This window comes from Leuresthes tenuis, unplaced genomic scaffold (genome assembly GCF_036924035.1).
Source record: "Leuresthes tenuis unplaced genomic scaffold, fLeuTen1.0.hap1 SCAF_22, whole genome shotgun sequence".
Taxonomy (NCBI): Eukaryota; Metazoa; Chordata; class Actinopteri; order Atheriniformes; family Atherinopsidae; genus Leuresthes; species Leuresthes tenuis.
In genome coordinates, this window is record NW_027325376.1 from 14,426,447 (window position 1) to 14,446,887 (window position 20,441).

At 40.1% G+C, this 20,441-nt stretch overlaps 1 protein-coding gene across 1 annotated transcript; it reads left to right on the forward strand.

Annotated features, from left to right (window-relative positions):
- The first annotated feature begins 450 nt into the window (after positions 1–450).
- On the forward strand, positions 451–19,119 carry LOC140281447 (GRB2-associated-binding protein 1-like). The gene is made up of 13 exons (XM_072375879.1): positions 451–647; positions 6,598–6,726; positions 6,831–6,996; positions 8,662–8,839; positions 9,621–10,282; positions 12,176–12,258; positions 12,360–12,469; positions 12,712–12,986; positions 13,334–13,405; positions 16,012–16,108; positions 16,541–16,670; positions 16,885–17,019; positions 17,298–19,119. Exons 1-13 carry the CDS (start codon positions 573–575, stop codon positions 17,481–17,483), a joined length of 2,298 nt encoding a protein of 765 aa, XP_072231980.1. The 5' UTR covers positions 451–572; the 3' UTR covers positions 17,484–19,119.
- The last annotated feature ends 1,322 nt before the right edge of the window (positions 19,120–20,441 follow it).

The window sequence follows — 20,441 nt, forward strand, 5'->3', positions numbered from 1 at the left end:
TTTGGTTATCGCACCACCAGAGAGAGAAAGGAGGAGTGACTCTGCTGGGAAGTAAAAACTCACTCTGAGGGAGGTGTGACTCGCTTACTCAGCCGTCGACGGACAAACACAGCGGCTCTGCCATGTGTGCATTGAAAGTGCTGAGCCAAGCCGACTGATGACAGCAGGTTTTTACCTCAGAGAGAGAAACATTGCCTGGAAGTCAGCTGAATTTCAGTCCTGGGAAACTTTTTTGATCCCTGACCCTCTGATATAAAGATCAACTGATTGGACACTGGATCACAGTGAAGCTTGGAGTAATTATTGACTGATCTGAAGCCGCAACACCTGCTTTCAAATCTTCTTGGAGACTTTTTTGAAGGATTGGAAGTCTACCTAAATAAAAAAGAAACCGTACTGTCTCACAGATTTGGCACCTAATTGACAGATTTGGCACCTAATTGACAGATTTGAAACCTGATTGGTTTAGTCTGACTGCTGAGAATCCTAATTGACTGACTGGAGATTCGTCTGATCAGCTGCTTGAAGGCTCAGTTTAATGACCGATTGATTCAAAGAGCTATTTTGTCAGGATGAGTGGAGCAGGGGACGTAGTGTGTGAAGGATGGCTGCGAAAGTCACCACCAGAGAAAAAGCTGCGGCGCTATGTGAGTAATTTTCTTTTAAAAGCACATATGCTACAAAGATGATACATATTATCCAGGTCATCGTCCGTCTGTACTTTGGCAATTAAAGTACTCATCACACAGCAGGAGGGCTGACTATTCATGGATGCTCTCCTGAGTTTCTTTTTAAATTAAGTTTGAAGATTATCACTGTGCATCATCACTATTGACACAAGGAGTCACACCCTAAAGTTGTACAATCCTGATTATAAAACAATAAAACATTCAGCAGAGCACAGCTGCTGGACAAAAAGTAACCCCGTGGTTTTAGGTTGACTTTGGTCTTTCAGATTATGATTTAAGAAGTGTTGCCAGATAGCTAATATATTAAAAACAATTATATTTTCCTGATATTGAAATCTAAATGTGAATGTTGGGGGTGGGGGGCAGGAACAACTGTTTCTAAACCACAAAAATGTTAAGGATATTTTGCATCTTTCAAATAACAGAGACTTGGATTTGCACCAATAGGTGCACTGGATGGATAGACAGGATATAAAAATAAAAAATCAACAACCTTAATTAAAAATCAACACAAGGCTGTTTGTCCAATAGCACCTCAGCTTGCTTTCCAGCGCAATGGCTTAGTCACACACACACACACCACATTTCTTGCATGCCTTGCCAGTGAGTTGAACTAATCTCATCTTTCCTTTCCATATTTTCTCTTAATCTTCCCAGTTGCACTGAGAAAACTTTGCTCTATAGTTTTGTTTTTTCTTTCCCTACCAGACCTCTCGGTCCCCGTTCTCTTTCATTCATTGTACTTTCTCTTCCTCTTCAATCATCATGTGTTTTCCTTCCTCAGAAGGGTATATGTGTGTAAGTGAAATGAAGGAGGAATAAACGGGACAGTGGAAACATTTCTTTGGAGGACATGAAAAGAACTTGGCCACCATACTTGGTGTCAACATCTGAAAGAGGGTTAGTCACTGACAACATGGAAACAAAGTTTGCCTAAATGTCTTGATAAGGTACAGTAAAACTGCCTCAAGTTTTTTCGTCATTACCCATGATCCATCTCAGCTGACATCAGTGAATTAAACACGTTCCCTGGAGGGAAGGTTTTTAAGAGATTTCAAAGATAATTTGCTTGCGTCTCACTTTCTTATCCGTCAGTTATAAAAGGTAAATTCTCTTCAGATGAAAGTGAAGAGGGGTTCAAACGAAGAGCCCGTTGTTGAGACTGTAAATACTTTCAATCATGATGGTATATACAGCCCAGTGCATACATGCACTGTCTGGCCAGCTGTGTTTCTATTGTCAATTCGCACTCATAAACACACACAAAGGGGCCTATAATGGCAGAAGCAGACTGCACGTGTTCACGTTAAGCATTTGGATAGAGTTCATGGAGTGTACCTCACCATACACTCCCTGCTCTGTTAAAGGGTGTGTGTGTGTTATGTAATAAACTAATCGTTCTCAGCTGGGCCTGCTTGGAAGAGGGGGGCCTCCCTGAAGATTTAGAACATTTGGAAACACACACACACACACACAGATGGAGCAAAACCATGGACAATGATGTAAATTCTGTAACCTTGAGTACAATAACAGGTCAAACACGGTTAAAGACAAGCTGGATCTGCAAAGGTCCGTCACATGTACAGTTTGGCTACGTTGTGAAGTCGTGATTTCCATCAGAGTAATGCCGCACTGCACTGCATGCTACAAGTTGATTACTTTGGCCTCCTACTAAGCTTAAGCTTCTCAAGCAGATTTCATTCAACACAACTCCACAAAGAAGCAGATGCTCCGACAACATTCAGTGTGGCAGCTTCTGCAGAATTGAAAGATACTTAATCAATGGCTAATTGAACCATTTACCATTATTGTGTACAATATTCCCAGTAAACTGGAGGCATGACAGCCTCTGTCGTCTGCCATTTATCCCTTTTTTTGGTTTGTTTTTAGACATACTTAAGTTCTGCTGGTGTTAAAAAAGGTTCATAAGTTGCCTGCCATAAGCAGATCAGGCTCTCAAACAAGCTGACTGTATTCATTTTGTGTCAAGAGTTGTATAAATCATCAAAAATCCTCAATGTGGAAACGTGTGCCCCCTGACCTTGAAGTAATGCAACAAAACAAAAGCAGTTGACTTGGTGGGAACAATTTGACTGTTTTCAACAGAAATTATCTAAAAATAGATGGATGGTCATTGTGACATAAATCTTAAATGTGTTGTAATGACACGTAAAGAAAAAGTGGAACCAGGCTTTGAAAATGGTTGTGAAAATTCCCAGGGTTATACATGGGAGTCTCAAGAGCAAAGAGATTAGCTCTCAGTGTTTATAGCGATTACCAGCTAACCGAAAGCGCTGCAAGGTCAAACGTGAGCAGTGACTAAAGCCTATGGAATAATTGTAGTAAATAAGGAACTGACTGGCGGGAAATTTGTTATTCAGGTCTGGCGTTAAATTTGGTTTTGAGGCGGGAAGGAGGAAGTGTTATTTTAGAACCATTGTGCCCGTTTCCCGCAGGGGTCGAAGGTCACAGAAGGAAACAACAAAATGTAAGGAGTGAGAGACTGTCGCAGGAAGCAAGATGGTTATTACTTTTCAATGCACAGCTCAAACTGATATTTCACTTTGTAACAAGATGCATGCAAAACCTCCATTTTTAAGATAGAAGCAGTTCCTCATCCTGCCACTAGGCTACTTAGGTATCACCTGGAAAACTATAGCCTTAGATATATTGCGAGTATGTTTTTTATTAATCGTTTGGGTAATATACTATTAGAGTAAATCCTTGTTGGTAATTTCTTATTTCAAACTCAGCTCCAGTCGGACTGTTTTGGGGTTTTCTTTGTCAAAAATGACTAACAAAGACGGTGATAAGAAAACCAAAACTCCAAAATGAAGAAGTTCTAGGGTCCTGTTTTCCATAAATTCCTGTTGAAGCCTGAATTTTTTTTCTGTTTTCTGTCATTTCTCTGAAATAATCGTCCTTCTTTTAAGACAACACATTTAATGACTGAGTACAGTCTCGTCCTCAGTCCATGTTTCATGACTTGAAGAATCTTTTAGTGTGCGAGTGTTTTATCTGTAATAGAGAACAGAAGTACTTGCCTTGTGAAGACAAAACCAACCCCTTTATGCTGACCTCACCTATTCTTTAGTGAGTTCCACAAAGGAAAAACATATCTGCAATGACAAAAATTTAAAAATAACTACTAAAAAATAAATAAAACGCTTTAAAAACTGTAGAAGACTATACAAACAACAAACTCTAGATAAGAGGCTGTTCAACAACACGACAGCTTCTTAAAAAGGACAAAAATGAAAGAAATTAATCCAACTGTTTTTCTCGTTGACCATTGTCAAAGTTTTGTGGTTTTGACCATTTTTGTTGAAATTCGGGCACATATGGACAAACCCATTGCTCGTGTTAGCTTTCCTACAAATATCATAGCTCATTTTGCCATTTTCTTTCTTCAGTCGTGGAAAGCCCTACTGCCACAGAATCTGGCAACACATTTGCCCCTTTTTGGGCAGCAACCTCAGTTAATCCAGTCTGATAAAACTACATCATCTTCTATTACATCAGTCCCCCTTTCACCTCTTTCTGGAACATTACCCAGAACAATTTAAATGGCTTACTAAAACAAGCTACAGACATGCAGCTGCTTTGGGATTGATGTAATAAGCTATTGCCAAACAATCCGGTCGCTAAAGCTTGCCATTGCCTGCCAAAGACAATGAGTTACTGAATAGGTTTTCTAAGATCTGGCAACACAAATATCTTCAAGCCAAGGAAAATGTTAGTACACTCATAAAATGAAACGTATGTAAATTTTCTTAACACTAACATCTTAAATTTTCTTGCGTAAACATTCAAGGCTACCAAACTATACCTACTCAGGATGCAATAGTAACTATTCCTGCTCCTTCTAAAGTATCATCTTGTTACTGAAGGGGATTTTGATTCAGACTGGTAATTTCATGCTTAACCAGCTGAGACACTAGCATTAGCTTGCTAATATGACCAATAACTGGATAGAACTAATGGACCTGGCTATCGGGATGCCTGCTTTTGCTTTGTTTAAGACCCTTTTAAAGTCCCAACTTCATTTGGGTTATCATTTCAGAATCAAGTTGATTACCAAGTAGGTTTGCACTTAAAAGGAATTTGACTCGGTGTAGTTGGTGCAGAGTATTAAGTATAGACAATATATATATATATATATATATATATATATATATATATATGCACACACAGAACCTCCCTTCCCGTTACACCCGACTCCCGTCAAACACCATCTTTTGGGAGTACCACACACTAAAACTGCACAAAAAGCATTAAACTTTGAAATCACTTAGAAAGCAAACACTTCCTGGAATTCCTTGAGGGTCTGTTAAAGAACAAGCCAAATGACTGATGATAAAATAATACACAAGACAATTGAGGAGAATGTATTGTTGATTCAATCGACACATACACTCACAAATTGAATATGCTTGCAACTAGAGTTCGCTGATCATCCATTGAACAACCTGTATATAAGTTTCAGACATCCAGGCATCTTAGTCTCCCGACATCTGCCCCCAAACATCCAGCTTTGAGACCTTTTGTCCACATGATTATGGAGACATGTTCAACAGCACCTCTAGAACAGTGTATGTAACTATTTGTTTGTCTAGAGTACACAACACTTTTTGAGTGGGAGTCTAATGGAGCCGGATATGTCCTTGACCCAGTACTTTGTATTTTATATTGACAAACTGTTTTTAATTCTAAATGGTTCAGTAATCACAACTTTAAAAACAAGCTAAAAAGGTTCTCAAACTTAGGAGGGAATGTGTAATGATCGATTTTAAAAATAACTGTCAAAAAAAGTTTCTTAAATTAGAAAGTGTAGAAAAATATTTTCATACGTGCTGTGGCCACTCTGCTGCTTTCATCTGGCCAACAGCCTGAAGACAACAGATCATCAAACAGACTCAGGGGGACAGAGAATAAACACAACACTTCCATTGCCATCTCTTACCAGCATTTCCTGTTCAGCTACTTCCTCTTCCTGTCTGTGTTTGGAAAGAAAAAGGGGGGGAAAGCTGCGGTAGAGTGCTTAATTGCTGCACACTTTGATTATACTCACACACGCACAAGCACACCCAGAGAGGCTCAGGCAGGCCTGTGGAGTCCCGTTAGTTGTGTTGGGAAACACTATTCTGTAAGGATCAGGAGAGACGGATTTGTTGGACTGGTGGAAATTATTTTCCACACACAGAAGCGCACAAGCCACATAAACACAGCTTAGTCCCTGTGTTGCCAGTCGCTCTTCTAGACAGTTTCTTTTTGACAAAGTTGTGAAGCAACATGCTACGATTCCTTGATACAGAAAAGCTGAAATCCTCGTGTTGACACAGAGTGTCTGCGCACATGCTGCTATTAGATCAAAACCCCGTTCCATGCTCTGCTGCACACCTTTAAATAACCATGATGTGTCATTTGCACTCTACCTACACACTAACACTCCACACAGGTGTTGAGTCATCTTTGAAATATGAGTGGCAATCTGTGGATCTCTGATGGCAGTTGACTCCACCCATAATGCTTTGTGCATGATGGCAGGAACAGGAATGTAGTGTCAAACATTTAGTAGTTCACTGAATGTTCTTTTAATGTTTAGCTAACGTTCATGTTCACTGGCGTGTGAAACCTTCGACATGGGAGAGGAACGACTGCAATTTCAGGAGTTTGAGTGTGGGAGGAAAATATTATAAACACGACTTAAACTGACCTTACAGTGCAATCTGGCTGTCGATAACCCTTTTACTAGACAAATGTGTCCTGAAGAAGGACTTAAGTCCAAAGGAAAAGTCCTGAAATGGGTTGGAGAGAGGATTTTGTGGACTGAGGGCTATTTTCTTACATTAAAATACATTTCAAGATACTTTCCATGTTTCCATAATAACTGCGTCCATCTGTCCAGGCGTGGAAGAGACGGTGGTTCGTGCTGCGAAGCGGCCGATTGAGTGGTGAACCGGATGTCCTTCAGTACTACAAGAACCAGCAATCACGCCGGCCAATCAGGACCATCAACCTGAATCTCTGTGAACAGGTAAACTCTGTCATATTTCAAGGACTGCTTGAAAAGTCAGGTTAGGAGCACAGAGAATAAATACTTTCCAATAAACGCTGTAACAAACCTCTCCTATCCTGCAGGTGGATGCCGGTCTGTCGTTCACAAAAAAGGAGCTGGAGAGCAGCTTTGTTTTCGACCTGAGGACGGAGGAGAGGACCTGGTACCTGGTGGCAGAGTCCGAGGAGGACATGAACCGCTGGGTGACGTCCATCTGCCTGCTCTGTGGCTTCAACCCCACCGATGAAAGTACGGCATGGATAAGTTGACGGTTCAAAAATATTCCATGGAACAAACTTGTTTTGCATTTGAAACGGTTAGGTGTGTGTGGGGGGGCTGTAGTTGAGTCAGTGTGAAAAGTAGTAGGAGGAGAAGGGAACATGCAGAGAAAATGATGGACAAAGAGGCTGTTGAGATTGTCAGTCAATGACTCGTGTATATAAAAAAAAAAAAGAAACACACGGCATGATGTGTTGCAGCTTTGCACAGTAAACCAATTTAAACTGTTGTTTTTGTATAAAACTCTTACTTTATGTTCATGCATTTGACAGTAGCTTTTATCCAAAGCGACTTACAAATGAGGATATAACATTACAGCTAATGTCAAAACTAACAATAAGCTACACAGAAGGAAAAAAAAAAAACCGTCAGCCTCTGTCAGAGGTGACAGGGATGTAGAAATAGAGTGCAGGTATAGAGGGAAGTACAGAAATAGAAGTACAGAGGGGTTAGGGAAGTACAGGGTGAGTGCTAGGACATGAGATGCTCTCTGAAGAGCTGGGTCTGAGATAGACAGGGACGCCCCTGTTCTGGTAGAGCTCGGTAGGTCATTCCACCATGAAATACCAAACCGCTTTAATACCAAAAAATAAGATCCTCTTATAGCACATTTAAACTTTTACTCATAAAGTATTCAAAGACTAAAACTATTTACAGGTGAAGGGAGCAACAACAATGGTCTGCTGGGAAAACCTTCATCCTGCAGGCCCAACACTACTCCCAAATGTCAGTAGAATTTTCTTAGATTTATACTTTGAGTTTAAGTGTCCCCAATAATGTTCAATGCATAAAAGATGCTGTCCCTACCAAACCTTACTGATGCACTACCATTCATAATACATGTCCCTCATCTATAAATCCAAACTCCACAGTAACTAATGGCACCTACCTTGTGATTTCCGCTCCTAATGGTCAGAATTAGCCAACAAACTGAAAACTTTTCGGAAGACAAAATGATGATGGTGACGGAAGACAACATGTATTTGTGAACTGCTGCATTGAACATGGTGGGAAAAAAAGAGCTGTGGCTGCTCATGAAACTATTGCAGTACAGTGATGATATGCTAGAAATATTTATTTAAAAAATTGATTATAGATAACTGAATAGCTAACTAACATTGTCATTATATACAAATCAAGTTGCAAGTTCCTCTTACTTCACAAATATAATATCAAATATATATATATATATATATATATTGTTGATATTGTCAGACATGTTGGGATTTTCTTTTTCTCAAAACATTTATTCATTATGTAATAATTTCTTTACAAAAAAAAAGTTCCAATATAAATGCCAATAAAGTACAACCTTGATGGGAATCCTAAACTGGCCATCAATGACTCTCTAAAGACAGAACATAAGGTAGAGTTGTAGCAAACCCCAATATCTGTGTGTCTGATAATCTCACATACTTGAATTACATATTAATTAATTCAAAATTATTTCATTCTATTCATTCATTTGTGGGAATATAAAGTCTTAATAAACCGATGGATGTCGATTGAGGTTGGAAGAATATGTTCATCAAAATTTAAGCCACTAAGAAACCTACTCTGACAGTCAAATATTTTTTTATTACCTACTTAAAAAGACATTTGACTTCTTATTCAGTTTTTTTTTCTCCCCTATAGTTTCAGATAGGAATTCGAGCTCCAGCTCTGCCTCCACAACCAGTGGCACCCCCACCATCTCCACTGTGACAGGGTCAGTCCCACCCCCGTATGACCCGGTGAGTGTGCGGCACCTGGAGCATGATAGCAGCGCAGAAGACGATTACCTGTGGTTATCAAACTGCCAGAGTCACACCAGGTAAACAAACGCATACACAAAACTGCAACAAGACCAAAAAATTTAATAAAATACTCTAACTAACTGGCAGACAAACACACTTTCTTGATTAAATCTTACATGGATTGCTTTACACTCTTGTTATTTCTAAGATAAACTCTTTCAAAATCTTTAAGCATGTAGTTTAAGCAATTCTTTAAGCATTTTCAGGAAAATGGGTGTGAGAGCAAATACCCTGATTTGCAAAAATGATAAATATCAGATGTGCAAAATTTGGTGAAAGCTTCTCGTGCCATTTCCCACTACTAAAACATTGACTAATACTGGTCAATGTTTTATGAATAAGCCGAGAAATGTTCTAAAAGAGCTTGCGACTCGTGAATTTTGTTTCAAACAAACTTCAGCTCTGAGCAGCATTAATGTTAAACAACAAATCTTAAATAAAACTATCCGTGGATAAATCAACGAACAGTTACAGGTTTGGACGTGTGGAACCACGGGGAGGGGATTAGAGGTTTATCTTGGATCACTCCCACAGATTTCTAAAAAAGGGCAGCCTCCACAAAACTTACATAAGAACACCGCAAGAAATGTCCATTGTCTCCTCTGATGGAAAGATTCTGAGCTCTCTGGTTAATTTGGTTGTATTTGTAACGAAACTACATGAGAAGAAATTCTAACAGTAACTGTTTTAATGAAAACTACTTCCTTCCTTGCAGAAGGAAGACAATGTTTTTATTGCATTTAGGATATCCCTTTAAATCCTAACTTAACTCCTATTTTCTTGTCTTTCTGTCTCCAGGCCTCCTTTAGGTTCCTCCACCTCTCTTGAAACAGACTACAATGACAACCTTTACCCTCCTCCCTCTGCTACCTCCTCTTCATCTTCCTCCTCCTCCTCTCCTTCCCTGCCTCCTAGCAGCCTCCCACCTTTGTCCTCCTCTAGTTTTAGGACAGCCCCTTGGACAGTAGCTGCGATGACGAGCCCTCTCAGCCAGTCTCTGGATGCCAGCACCACCCCCGACTTCCAGAAACGAGCTGGCAGATCTCGCTGCCACCCCTCTCCTCATCCCAGAAAGCACTCTTTAGATTTCCACCTGCGTCCCATGGCCATACCTCTCAGTGATGACACACACTCCAACGTGCATCCAGGTGCACAATCGCACACCACTAGCGGTTACCAGATCCCCCGTCTGGCATCCACTCCACAACCGCCTCTCCCTCGCCGCCCATCCTCCACCCCCAGTGTGGACTCCCTCACCCAGGCAGAGCTCCACACATCAACTCCTCCTCCTCGGCCACCCAAGCCCCCTGCCCTGGCAGCCCAGGGAGAGGTCTGGGGCACGGGGCCCGCAACCCTTCCCCGAACTAACTCGGAGCCAGAGCGGAGGGATGAATGCATGGATAGAGAAGGGTATCTTTCAAGGAGCAACACAATCACTAACCCGGGATGCACGGTGACAAGTAAGAAAACAACACTATGCTGATGCTTTTTTATCACGATTGGAGATTTACTCATTTGCTTTCTCACTGAGACTCAGACTATTCTAAATAGATGTTTATTTCTTTTGATTTCATCTTCTTGGTCTTTTGAAACCAAAAGTTACAAGAAAAGTGATCGAGAACTGTGAAAACAGTCACATAGGGTAGCAGCTTGTCAAAAACAAGACAGCCCCACTGGAATGAACGCCCAGCTTTAGTATCTATGTTACTGTCGATCAGACTCAGTTCATAAAAATGGACATTTTAAAATCAGGAATTGAAAGACTTGTCTGATACAAGATATTTATGGTATAATGTAGGCTAATGTCTATACAACATTTTCTAACAGTAATCCTACCAGTGGCTGAAACCTAAAGAAGAGAGAATGAATGAAAACAAGGATGAGCTTCTCTTGAACTTGAATCTTTTTTTTCTAAATCTGTGACTCTCCCTTTAAGAGGACCATGCTGTCATACTGAAGCAATTCTCTCATCATTCCTTAGAAATGAGAAAGGGTCAGGGGGCTCCATCTTTTATGATCTATGGTCAGATATCACTCCACTCGATCAGGAATGGTATAACTCAATAAAATTGTATGTCTCATTCAAACTTTGTTTGGTTTGGTTTCAGAAGTTACGACAAATCAAATTAACATGTTTGTTAGAAAGTCTTAGGCTAGAAACCCGTAGGTGAAGAGGATGGATCCTCATCTCTCTTTGTATAACCAGTCTCCAAATCAGAAAGTGGCAGAAACACACATGCAGTTGCCTTGAAGCTGAGTCTTTACAGAGCAATTTGAGTTCTGTCTGTGTCCACATGAGGTTTTCTAAGTCCATTCTCCACTATTACTTTAGCTTCATCTTGGTTTCTAACACAGAATTTAAAAATATAGCTCTTAAAAGCTTCACCCAGCATGCTCATTGAAGTGAAAACAGCCAACCGTTGACATACCTGCAAGTTGGTGACCATTAAAAAGCTTTTCCTCAAATTCTAAAACGTGGAATTTTACTACATCAGGTTGCTTAAATGTCTGTTCCAAACAAAGCCATCATGCTGCCAAATGGGCTGTCAGTTGACATCATCAAGCTCAGTACCATCTGTGGGGTCTGGATGTTGTTTCAATTAGAATATATAGGTTACACATAGGGAGGAGCAGAGGAATATGGAACTATTTCAGAAGTATTTCATGTTGTCTTTTTAATATTCAATCGCTGTGGCTGCATCATCAACAGATGCTTAAAGTGTTTCAACCTTGGCACCTCGAAGGAGATCAGAGCACAACAGTTAAGAGGCTTTATCGCGCTGAAGTGGCAGAGTTGATGGATTATTCCCTTACAGCTGAAACATTCTGTGCTTGTTTGCGCCAGAACTTGTTTAGCATTAGCGTCATTAATAAGATGAGACCTTTGCCCCACAAAGTCGCACAAAGGCGTCTTTCAGCAGAAACTCTTTAAAAGTCCCGAGTAACATTACCTTGATGGAGGCACAGCGAGAGACTAAGATTAAGAAGGTGTTTACAGTTCAATTCTCTTTACTTGAACATGTTCAGGCATGATATTTCAGGCACAGATGTTTGCCTCTTCCAAAATCTCTGCCCATCGACCATTCAGATCTGGTCAAGCTCCATTTCCCTTTTACAAAAAATGAACGCGAGTGGAGGCCCACAAAATGCACACAGGCCTGCACGTTGTCATTAGCTTTGTTTTCTCTCTCTGACATGTGTATACTCGGAGATAACCAAGGGGAGGGATGTCACATTCTAAGGGCCGGCTTCTGGAGAGAGCGAAGAAGACAGAGAAACAAATGTGGACCTACTATGATTTAAAGTTAGTGCTGAGCTTGGGGTAGTTTACATTTCTGTACTCTGTGTTTCAGGTTGTGAGTCTTTTCACATTCCGCGGTCTCTGTCCGACAGAGCGAGCTTGTTTGAGTTCAGCGAGAGCTTCAACAGCTACTTTGTAAGGTTTTTTTAAATGACACTTATATAATCTCCTTCATTTCATCATTTATCTTTAAAATTGACTGGGTTTCTTCTTCTTTTTTTTTCCCCACCTCCAAGTTCAATAAAGGCATGGTACCTCTGGGTAGTGTATGTTCTGAGGATGATGATGTGGGTGAAAACTATGTACCGATGAGCGCTGCCACCACTGAGCCTCCAGTTGCACCAAGGTGAATAAAAACAAATTCAACGCTTTAACCATTTTTAAACCAAACACTTTTATTTCGATTAAAGTTAATGCTGGCAGTGTATACCAGATATTACACTCTGCTGAGACCGTTAACTTTGTTTCATGTCATGTCACTACACCCAACAAAATGGGAGATTTTTTTCTTCTTCTTCTGTTTTGTAAGATATTAAGTTGAGCCAGACTCAAGCTAACCAATGCTGGATTTGAATATTTCCTCTCCAGGATGCTTCCCAGTGATCCAGCCGACCAGCCTCAAGATGGCAACTACGTCCCCATGACCCCTCTGACTCCTTCCCTTCCCACTCACCTCATCCCTGTGACAAGCAACCTGGCATTGTTGGGGAGGCAAGTGCCTCCCCCTGCCCACATGGGATTCCGTAACTCCCCGATAACTCCAGTCGTCACCCTCACCCCGCCGCTCCGGAGGAATACCAGCGGAGGTGAAGTCAAAGCCATGCCCCCTCCAATCCACCGCAACCTGAAACCACAACGGAAAGGTAGGAGAGAGCTACACCTAAACTTTATACAAATGAGAATAAGGTGCATCATGCCGGTAAAAGACAGAACTGAAGACAAGAAAATTATGGATTTTGTGCATTAATTGCATCTTGCTTTGATATCTAATCCCTTCACTGCTGCTACATCTTTATTCAGCTCCCAGCAATAATTGATCACATTTTTTGAGTAATCTTGATTTACTTGAAAAAGAACATAACAAAATGGTAATTAAACAGATACAACCAATTTTTTTCTGCCCAAGGAATAAGTCAAAGAATATTTTTGTCCACAGTAACAGTTGATTTGCTGGAGGAGCACAGACTGATGCTTTCCTCATGTTTTACAGGAGTTTGTGCCAAACAGCCTGCGGACAAAAATGACGGCCACACCGCCGGAGACCCCAAGCATAAAACAAAAGGTACGGACCATAACTGAAGCGAGCATTACTGTCTGGCACTATGCAGTAAAGATAAAACAAGGCAGCAGATCTTAAGGCATGATCATTTCTTCAAACATTGTGGATGATAAAAGAACAAAGATGGTTGCAGCTTTTCTCGTGCATGTTAACTTTAGAGCTCCTCACAAATCCTGGCTCCTACATCAAGTTATGCAACAACAAGCATGCAACAAAGAAACTTAAAAAATAAAGATTTGGGAGTTGTTCTTATAAGATAGAAAACAGCAGCACCACCATAAGAAAACTTATATTTGATGTTTGCAATTTTCCAACACGAGTTTCCAACACTTCCTTCAATCAAAGCTTCCAAATACAGTAGGTTGTTTGTTTATACTCAAACTACCGCCTCTACATGGACAGCGGGGGGAATTTGAGTGTTACCACACTGGAACAAACATGATTCTCAAGAGTTTCCTTGAACAAGCCACAGAGTCCTATTAGGGAGGAAGGGGAGTGGTGGGTATGGTGCGATCACATTTCCAACCCTGACACGCGACTCCAGCCCCCAGATGTGAGCATTTTCACATGTAGGTTGCACTCTAAAACGCTTTTCTAACTTCCTGGCTGGACTGAGACAATCTTACTTGGTTAGGTTTAGAAAACTATCATTGTTTTTACAAAAGCAACTATTACCTTAATGGACATAATTCCGCTGGTTGCTTTGTGACACATCAACACAGCGATTTATTAGGGCAAAGTTTCACTTCCTGGTTGGGTTTAGGCAATGCCGTCACTTGGTTTGGATTAGACCTAACCCGAGGGTTCAATGTTTGGGATATAGCTTCTTTTTTTTTTTTTTTAAACTATGGCTCAGTCCTCCTCCATTTATTCATGCCGGCAGAAATTACCTTAGTTTAACTTTCAAAGAATACATTAAGCTACCTCTAGTGGTTGCAAAAGCAACTGCATTTGAAGTGTAGAAACTTTGCCATGGTAACATGCTAGAAAGATTTTAGTTTAGCTCTGGTTTAGCTGCTGAATCGCAGCAGTATTTTCTCTTGAGCTCGATCTTTCCAGTAAAAAGACAGTTGGGACTCTGCAGTCTGATTTCCCATGGCGGCTTTTTGGTACATCTTCTTACACAATCAGGCACATTTCTGTTATTTCTACAGGAAGAAAAACAGTAACATTTAACCATAAAACCATCTCTTAAGAGGAACAATTACAAAACCTGTTAAAGTCTGAAATCTGCAGAAAGTCTGGAGTTTCTCTCTCCCTTTTCCCCCCATGTTGTTCCTCTTTCAGTTTGAATTATTTAGCTACTCCTACTTTGCTCGGCAAGGCAGCAGCATAAGGCTCTGACAGCCACATGCGTGCAAACCCACACATGTGAAGCAGCACCTAATAGAAACGTTTTGATCAAATATTAATGAGGGTTCAGAGTTAGGAAGCAGCTCAGAGCTCTACTGGTTTTACTCTCTGTATTGAGCCTATAGCTTCAAACATGACACGGCTCGTTAGTAATTTACTTGGAGTTTTCTTATTAGATTGCTTTAAAAAAAAAAAGAAAAGAAAAAAGCATTAAGAGCTGATATTTCTTTCTAATGTCACGTGGGAACCGTTTTGAGTGTATCGCAAACCCCAACCAAGTCCTGATTTACACTTTACTTCCTACCTTACTACAATGAGATCATTTTAATATTTTTGCCCTGGATCATCACACACACAATTATACCTGATTTACACCAATACAGTAAGTTTGATCTACTGACAGCTTCTGAGTCATCCAAATAAGTGTCTCCTGTTCACACACATCATTCTGTGGTGGAACTGATCAACAATGAGATGTCTGCCATAGCAGCTCCAAGTGCACCTTGCATCAGACGACATGTGGCCCAAGCTTTAGCTGCCATTACCCAGAAAGAAAAAAGACAGATGTCACTTTGTGAGACTTTTTCTGGAGAGTTAGACAAGCCAGTGGCTCGAGTGCAGGTCTAAACTCTTTAAAGTCTTCTTAGATGCCTTTCCTCTGCAATTTAAGAGATCAGATAATACTCTGATCTAATTGAGACAAGTTAAAATGTGTGCATCACATCCAACACGGAGGCTTCGGTTGATCACAAAGAACCTAAAATCTGCAAAAAACAATAATCCGTCCCCAAAGAGCTTCATCCTCTGTGTTTCAAGTTTAATGCAAGACTGAGACCAATACTGTATATAACTGGTAAGATAATTAACTAATTTTGGAAACAAATGATGCATTATTGATCATTTAAACGTCTCTGGCTTTGTTGTATCAATTCAAAGGTATATGGAGAGGTTTCACATTTTTTCCAAAAGTCATTAACCAAACAAATGAGACAGTTTACCTGCCAAGGATGTTGCGCCTCTGGTTTCCCTCAGGTGTGCTGCATCAGTGGTTAATCAGTCAAACCCCTGAGGTTAAGCGCTCCAAGTGTCCTCCTTCACAACCCATCATTCACCAAAATAAATGCCTTTTTAAAATCAATGTGCATAAGTGACATAAGAGTAGTTTTGGTTTATTGGATGACAAGCATAATTACATTCATCTACAACTGTTTCAAAAGTTCTAAGAAGAAAAATGTCCTTTCTCCTCTGTCTCTTAGTGAAACCGGCTCCTCTGGAGATCGCGCCGGTGCCGCAGGACTGGCAGGAAGTCCCGCCCCCTGTGCGCTCTCCTGTCACACGAACCTTCACGCGAGGGTAAGTTTGTGAATGTTTGCGGGAGTGAGCATCAAAGTTTAACAGCAGCATAAGCACGAAATACCCAAACACTTCCACACGTAATGTCCAGAAAACAGACGTTAGAGACAGAGGTGTGAATTATGGCAAATGCCTGGGCTGTGTTTTGGTCTGCTGCCACCCTGTGGTGACGGGGTGGTACTACAAGCAGTGAAAGAGACTGAAGTGGAGCTGCAGGGATGAGGAGGAAGTGTCAAAACTGCTATTTAAAAGTACCCTGAAAGAGTTTGAATATTATTAGAATAAAGAGTAGAAGCCTTTTACATTTAAGGTAATAGAATCATGGCTAAAAACTTAACTGACTTTTTTTAACATTAAAAAACTTTTTTTTTTAAATATGTTAAATGAATGATCAATGATTACAATATTCATTTGTGGCTGTGTGTGTTTCAGTCCATCCAGGCGTCGATCAATCAGGCCGAGCTCTGCTCAAAGCTCTTCCCCCTCCTCTGATTCTGATGATCTAGATGACAGTTATGTCGCCATGACGACCTCCAGCCTCAGTTTTAGTGCGGGGGAAGCGGTAAAGCACTCTTCTTCCTTCCCTTCTTTTCAGTTTCCTTCCTCCTGTGACAATAGTCCTCTCTCTATTTTGCTTTTCTCTTTCCTTCTTTCCTCTTTTCTTATTTTTCTTATTTTCTCTGTTTGTGTGTGTGTGTGCGTGCTATTTCCCCCCATCTTTGTTTCTCATTTGTTTGTATCCATTGAGCTGAACTCTGAATATGTGTGTGTTGCAGTCTCTGAGGCTAATGCTGCACAGGGCCTCAGAAGGTGGAGCGAGCAGCCCGTTAATACTGCGAGCCAAAGGTGAAAAACAGGTGGAGTATCTGGACCTGGACCTCCACACTGGACGAAATACACCAACAAGACAGGTAACAATGCTCTGCCATAGCGAACAAATAAAAAAAGTTACATAGAGATAGAGAGGTATGAATATTTTCAATTAATTGTTTGACCACTAGAGGGCACCAAGTCATCATCATCATCACTGTCTTGTAATATCTTGTTCAAGCTTTCCCCTCAAGTCTAGGTTTCTTTATACCTGTTATTTTGTTCTAGTAATGTCTTCTCTTCACGCAGCTGATTTAAAAATTAGATGAATGTGACATGAGAGTTTAACTTTTCGTTACACGTGTGTCTGTGGAACCAGAAACGCTGCACAGCAGATGGTGGACCCAGCAGCAATGAGCAGGGTGGAACAGGTGAGGAGCGTGCACGAGGCGCGCGCACGCGTGTCGACTACGTGGTGGTAGACCCCAAAAGAACCAAGGCCCTGAAGAACACCCGGGAAGCCTGGCACGATGGAAGAATGTCCACGGAAAAGGAGAAAAGCTAGAAAGGAACAAACACAATGTCGGGAACAGCTTTGTTGATAGGGTTCAAGAGAGACACGTTACTTTCTTCAAGACAGACAAAGTATTTAATCCCCAGAGCAAAGTACAGAGATTATACTTTAACTTATGTGCAAAAATCTTCAACTAAACTTCCACCAGCCAAATTCTCTAGTTTGATGCCACTTTACAGTTAATTTAACTTATTATGGGTTTATAAGTTGTAACTCTTTATCACTGTTTAAATATTGCTATCGCCTCACACAATAAAGTGTCGATGAAAGGGGATTTTCTATTTTCTTCTCACCGTCAGCAAACCCCACGAAGAGTTGTTTTTTTTTTTTTTATCAGAATATGTTTCAAGTCAGAAAATAAGACTTGAAACATTTTTCAATCGGCTCACAAGTCTGTATTATCCTAAAAAAAAACAAACACTGTAATTAAGGAAACCACTAGGAAAGAGTCAGGGATTTGTTTCAGTATCGTCTGCTATGATGTGTTTGTCATAATATTCACACATGTAAGCCCAGCGACCTTAAAGTTCCTTATTTATTTCCTTATTTTTGATTTTATTTTCACGAAATTTGTTTGTCACGTTAACATTTTTCTCAAAGCCTTCCCTACACTGATGGAGGAAAATCCACTATTTCACTTAATCCATTTTAACTTCACAACTCTGACCATTGAAAATATCGAGAAAATATCAAAAGTTAGTCTTTAACAGTCAAGCATGGGCACTAGGATTGTAACAGCCTTTATGTCATAAACCTCCTTATTTGTTAGAGACAAAATGTTAAATTCATGATAAAGTAGACATCTCTGCATTTGTTGTTTCACTTATGCTGATTGGATCATTTATTAGCTATGACAGCCTTTAGCGACAGCTTACAAACCCTTTATGTCATCATTTCTGGTACAAAGATGATCGAGTCTCTTATAAAAAGAAACGTAGGACAATAGTATCAGCTGTACTGTGTGATCGTCTATGTTGAAAGCTTAAGAGAATGATAACAGATCGGTAAGTTTGTCTCATTGTTGCTTGTGTGAAGTGCTGAGACATTTGTCAAACGTTAAGTGATGAGTCAGAGGACTTATTTCATTACACAATGAAACCTACATTTGAACAGTTTGTGAAAGGACCAGCTGTCTTGGATGTGTAAAAGGAGGACAGAACAGCTAAATTCAAATCAACTCAACACAAAGTAACAATAAATTGATTCTCTCTTTACTTAGCCAGAGAGCCAGAACCACTCATGTCAGCTGACTTGATTGATTATTGAGAGATACAAACTACAGTTTCAGGGTTGTTAACAAACACCAATGGGTTAATATCCTCTTTAGAAATCACAAACATCATTTTTCTCTTATGTATGAAATAGGATAAATCAGCCAAAAGACCACGAGCAGAAACCAAGTAACAGTTGAAGCTCCTCTACTGGCTAAACATCACATTTTTAGCTGGGATAGTAATACAACACAGTGAAATGTCTGTTCTGTCGATTAAGAAAAAAATGCTGATTGTCTTTTTGTGTTCATCATCCTGCAGTGAATGACTTCAAATCAAACCCATTAAACACGCTGGATATAATCTGTGACTGCTGAATGATCTCAGTAAGAATGAATAAAACAGTACATCACTCATTGGTCCTCCACTGTGTTTTTTGTCAATTTCAAATGGAACAAGATCTGAATCCATGCGTAACATGTTGCTGCATGAAATGACAGCTAGCTGCTGCAAACCATCGTTGTTGGAAGTCTGCAGAAATGCTCTTAGCCCTTAGTCTATGGTGTGAGCGCGTCACAAGTAGTCACCGAGAACACTGGAAGTTGTGAGTAATACTGCTGCATGGAAAGGCAATGTTTTAAAGAGAAGCTGACAGAAAAGTTTAAAAAAAAAAGAGAGAAGAAAATCAAACAACGCTAAACCAGTGTAAAAAGAAGCTAAAAACAGGGCAGGGACGAGATGAGACCCAAAGGGTACAGATTCAGTTCAAAGAGGAAACTAAAACACATGTACATAAACTAAAATGTACTCAACTAAAGGGATGAACCAGTGTTGTTTTACACATAATATACAACTTATCAAAGTACCAATTCTAGATCTTTATCTTTAGGCCCTTTGGTACGAAGCTCCTGTCAGAAAGTCACATCATTTGCTCACTTTTCTTTAGTTGCATCTATAAAAACTGCCTAAGATAACACGCTTTGACAGACAAAATAATGTTGCTGCACTGTTTTTGACTTGTTTCACCATCTGAAAACAAAAAGGCAGATGTAAAAATCTGACAGGTGGCTGCAGAAGTGCAGCAGATTGCCTCTCTTATGAAAGCTGGACCAAAGTGTCAAACAAGTCCTTCGAGGTTTGAAATGCTACAGTTGACTTTATCAAACAGTATCTATACTATATTTGCTTCACATTAATGCTCTGGAAAAACATTTGTTCATAAACTTTTAAACTAAATGAAATCTCAAAATTTGGGTCAGAGACAGATCTGTGTCAGTGGTTTGGAACATCCCAGTTTTGTTTCTTCAGTTTTGTGGATATCAGCAAAAAACTGATGAACTAATATAACTGAACTGAACTGTGTGAATGGCAGCACAAAATGCTGTTGGCAGGTTTTCAGTCCTTTAAACATTTTTCGTGTGATTAGTCTGTTGGACTCTAAAAAGACTGGAGAATAACGTGTCTGGGGCTGTTGTCACTTTCAACAAACCAGTTTGGTCAAACAGAAACAGAAATGAATCACAGACATTAGTTGTTGCGTCACCAGTGTCTCTTCTGGAGATTCAAGTTTTTTATTTTTATTGGGACGATCAAAGCAAAGCTTAAATAACACAAAACTCCAGATTCAATCCAAAGCTTTATCCTTTACTCACATAACTAAAAACTATCTTTTTAGTTAGATTTACTCCTGGCCAGCTACATTATGTAAGACATGAGGTACCTGGGATTAAAGAAAAGA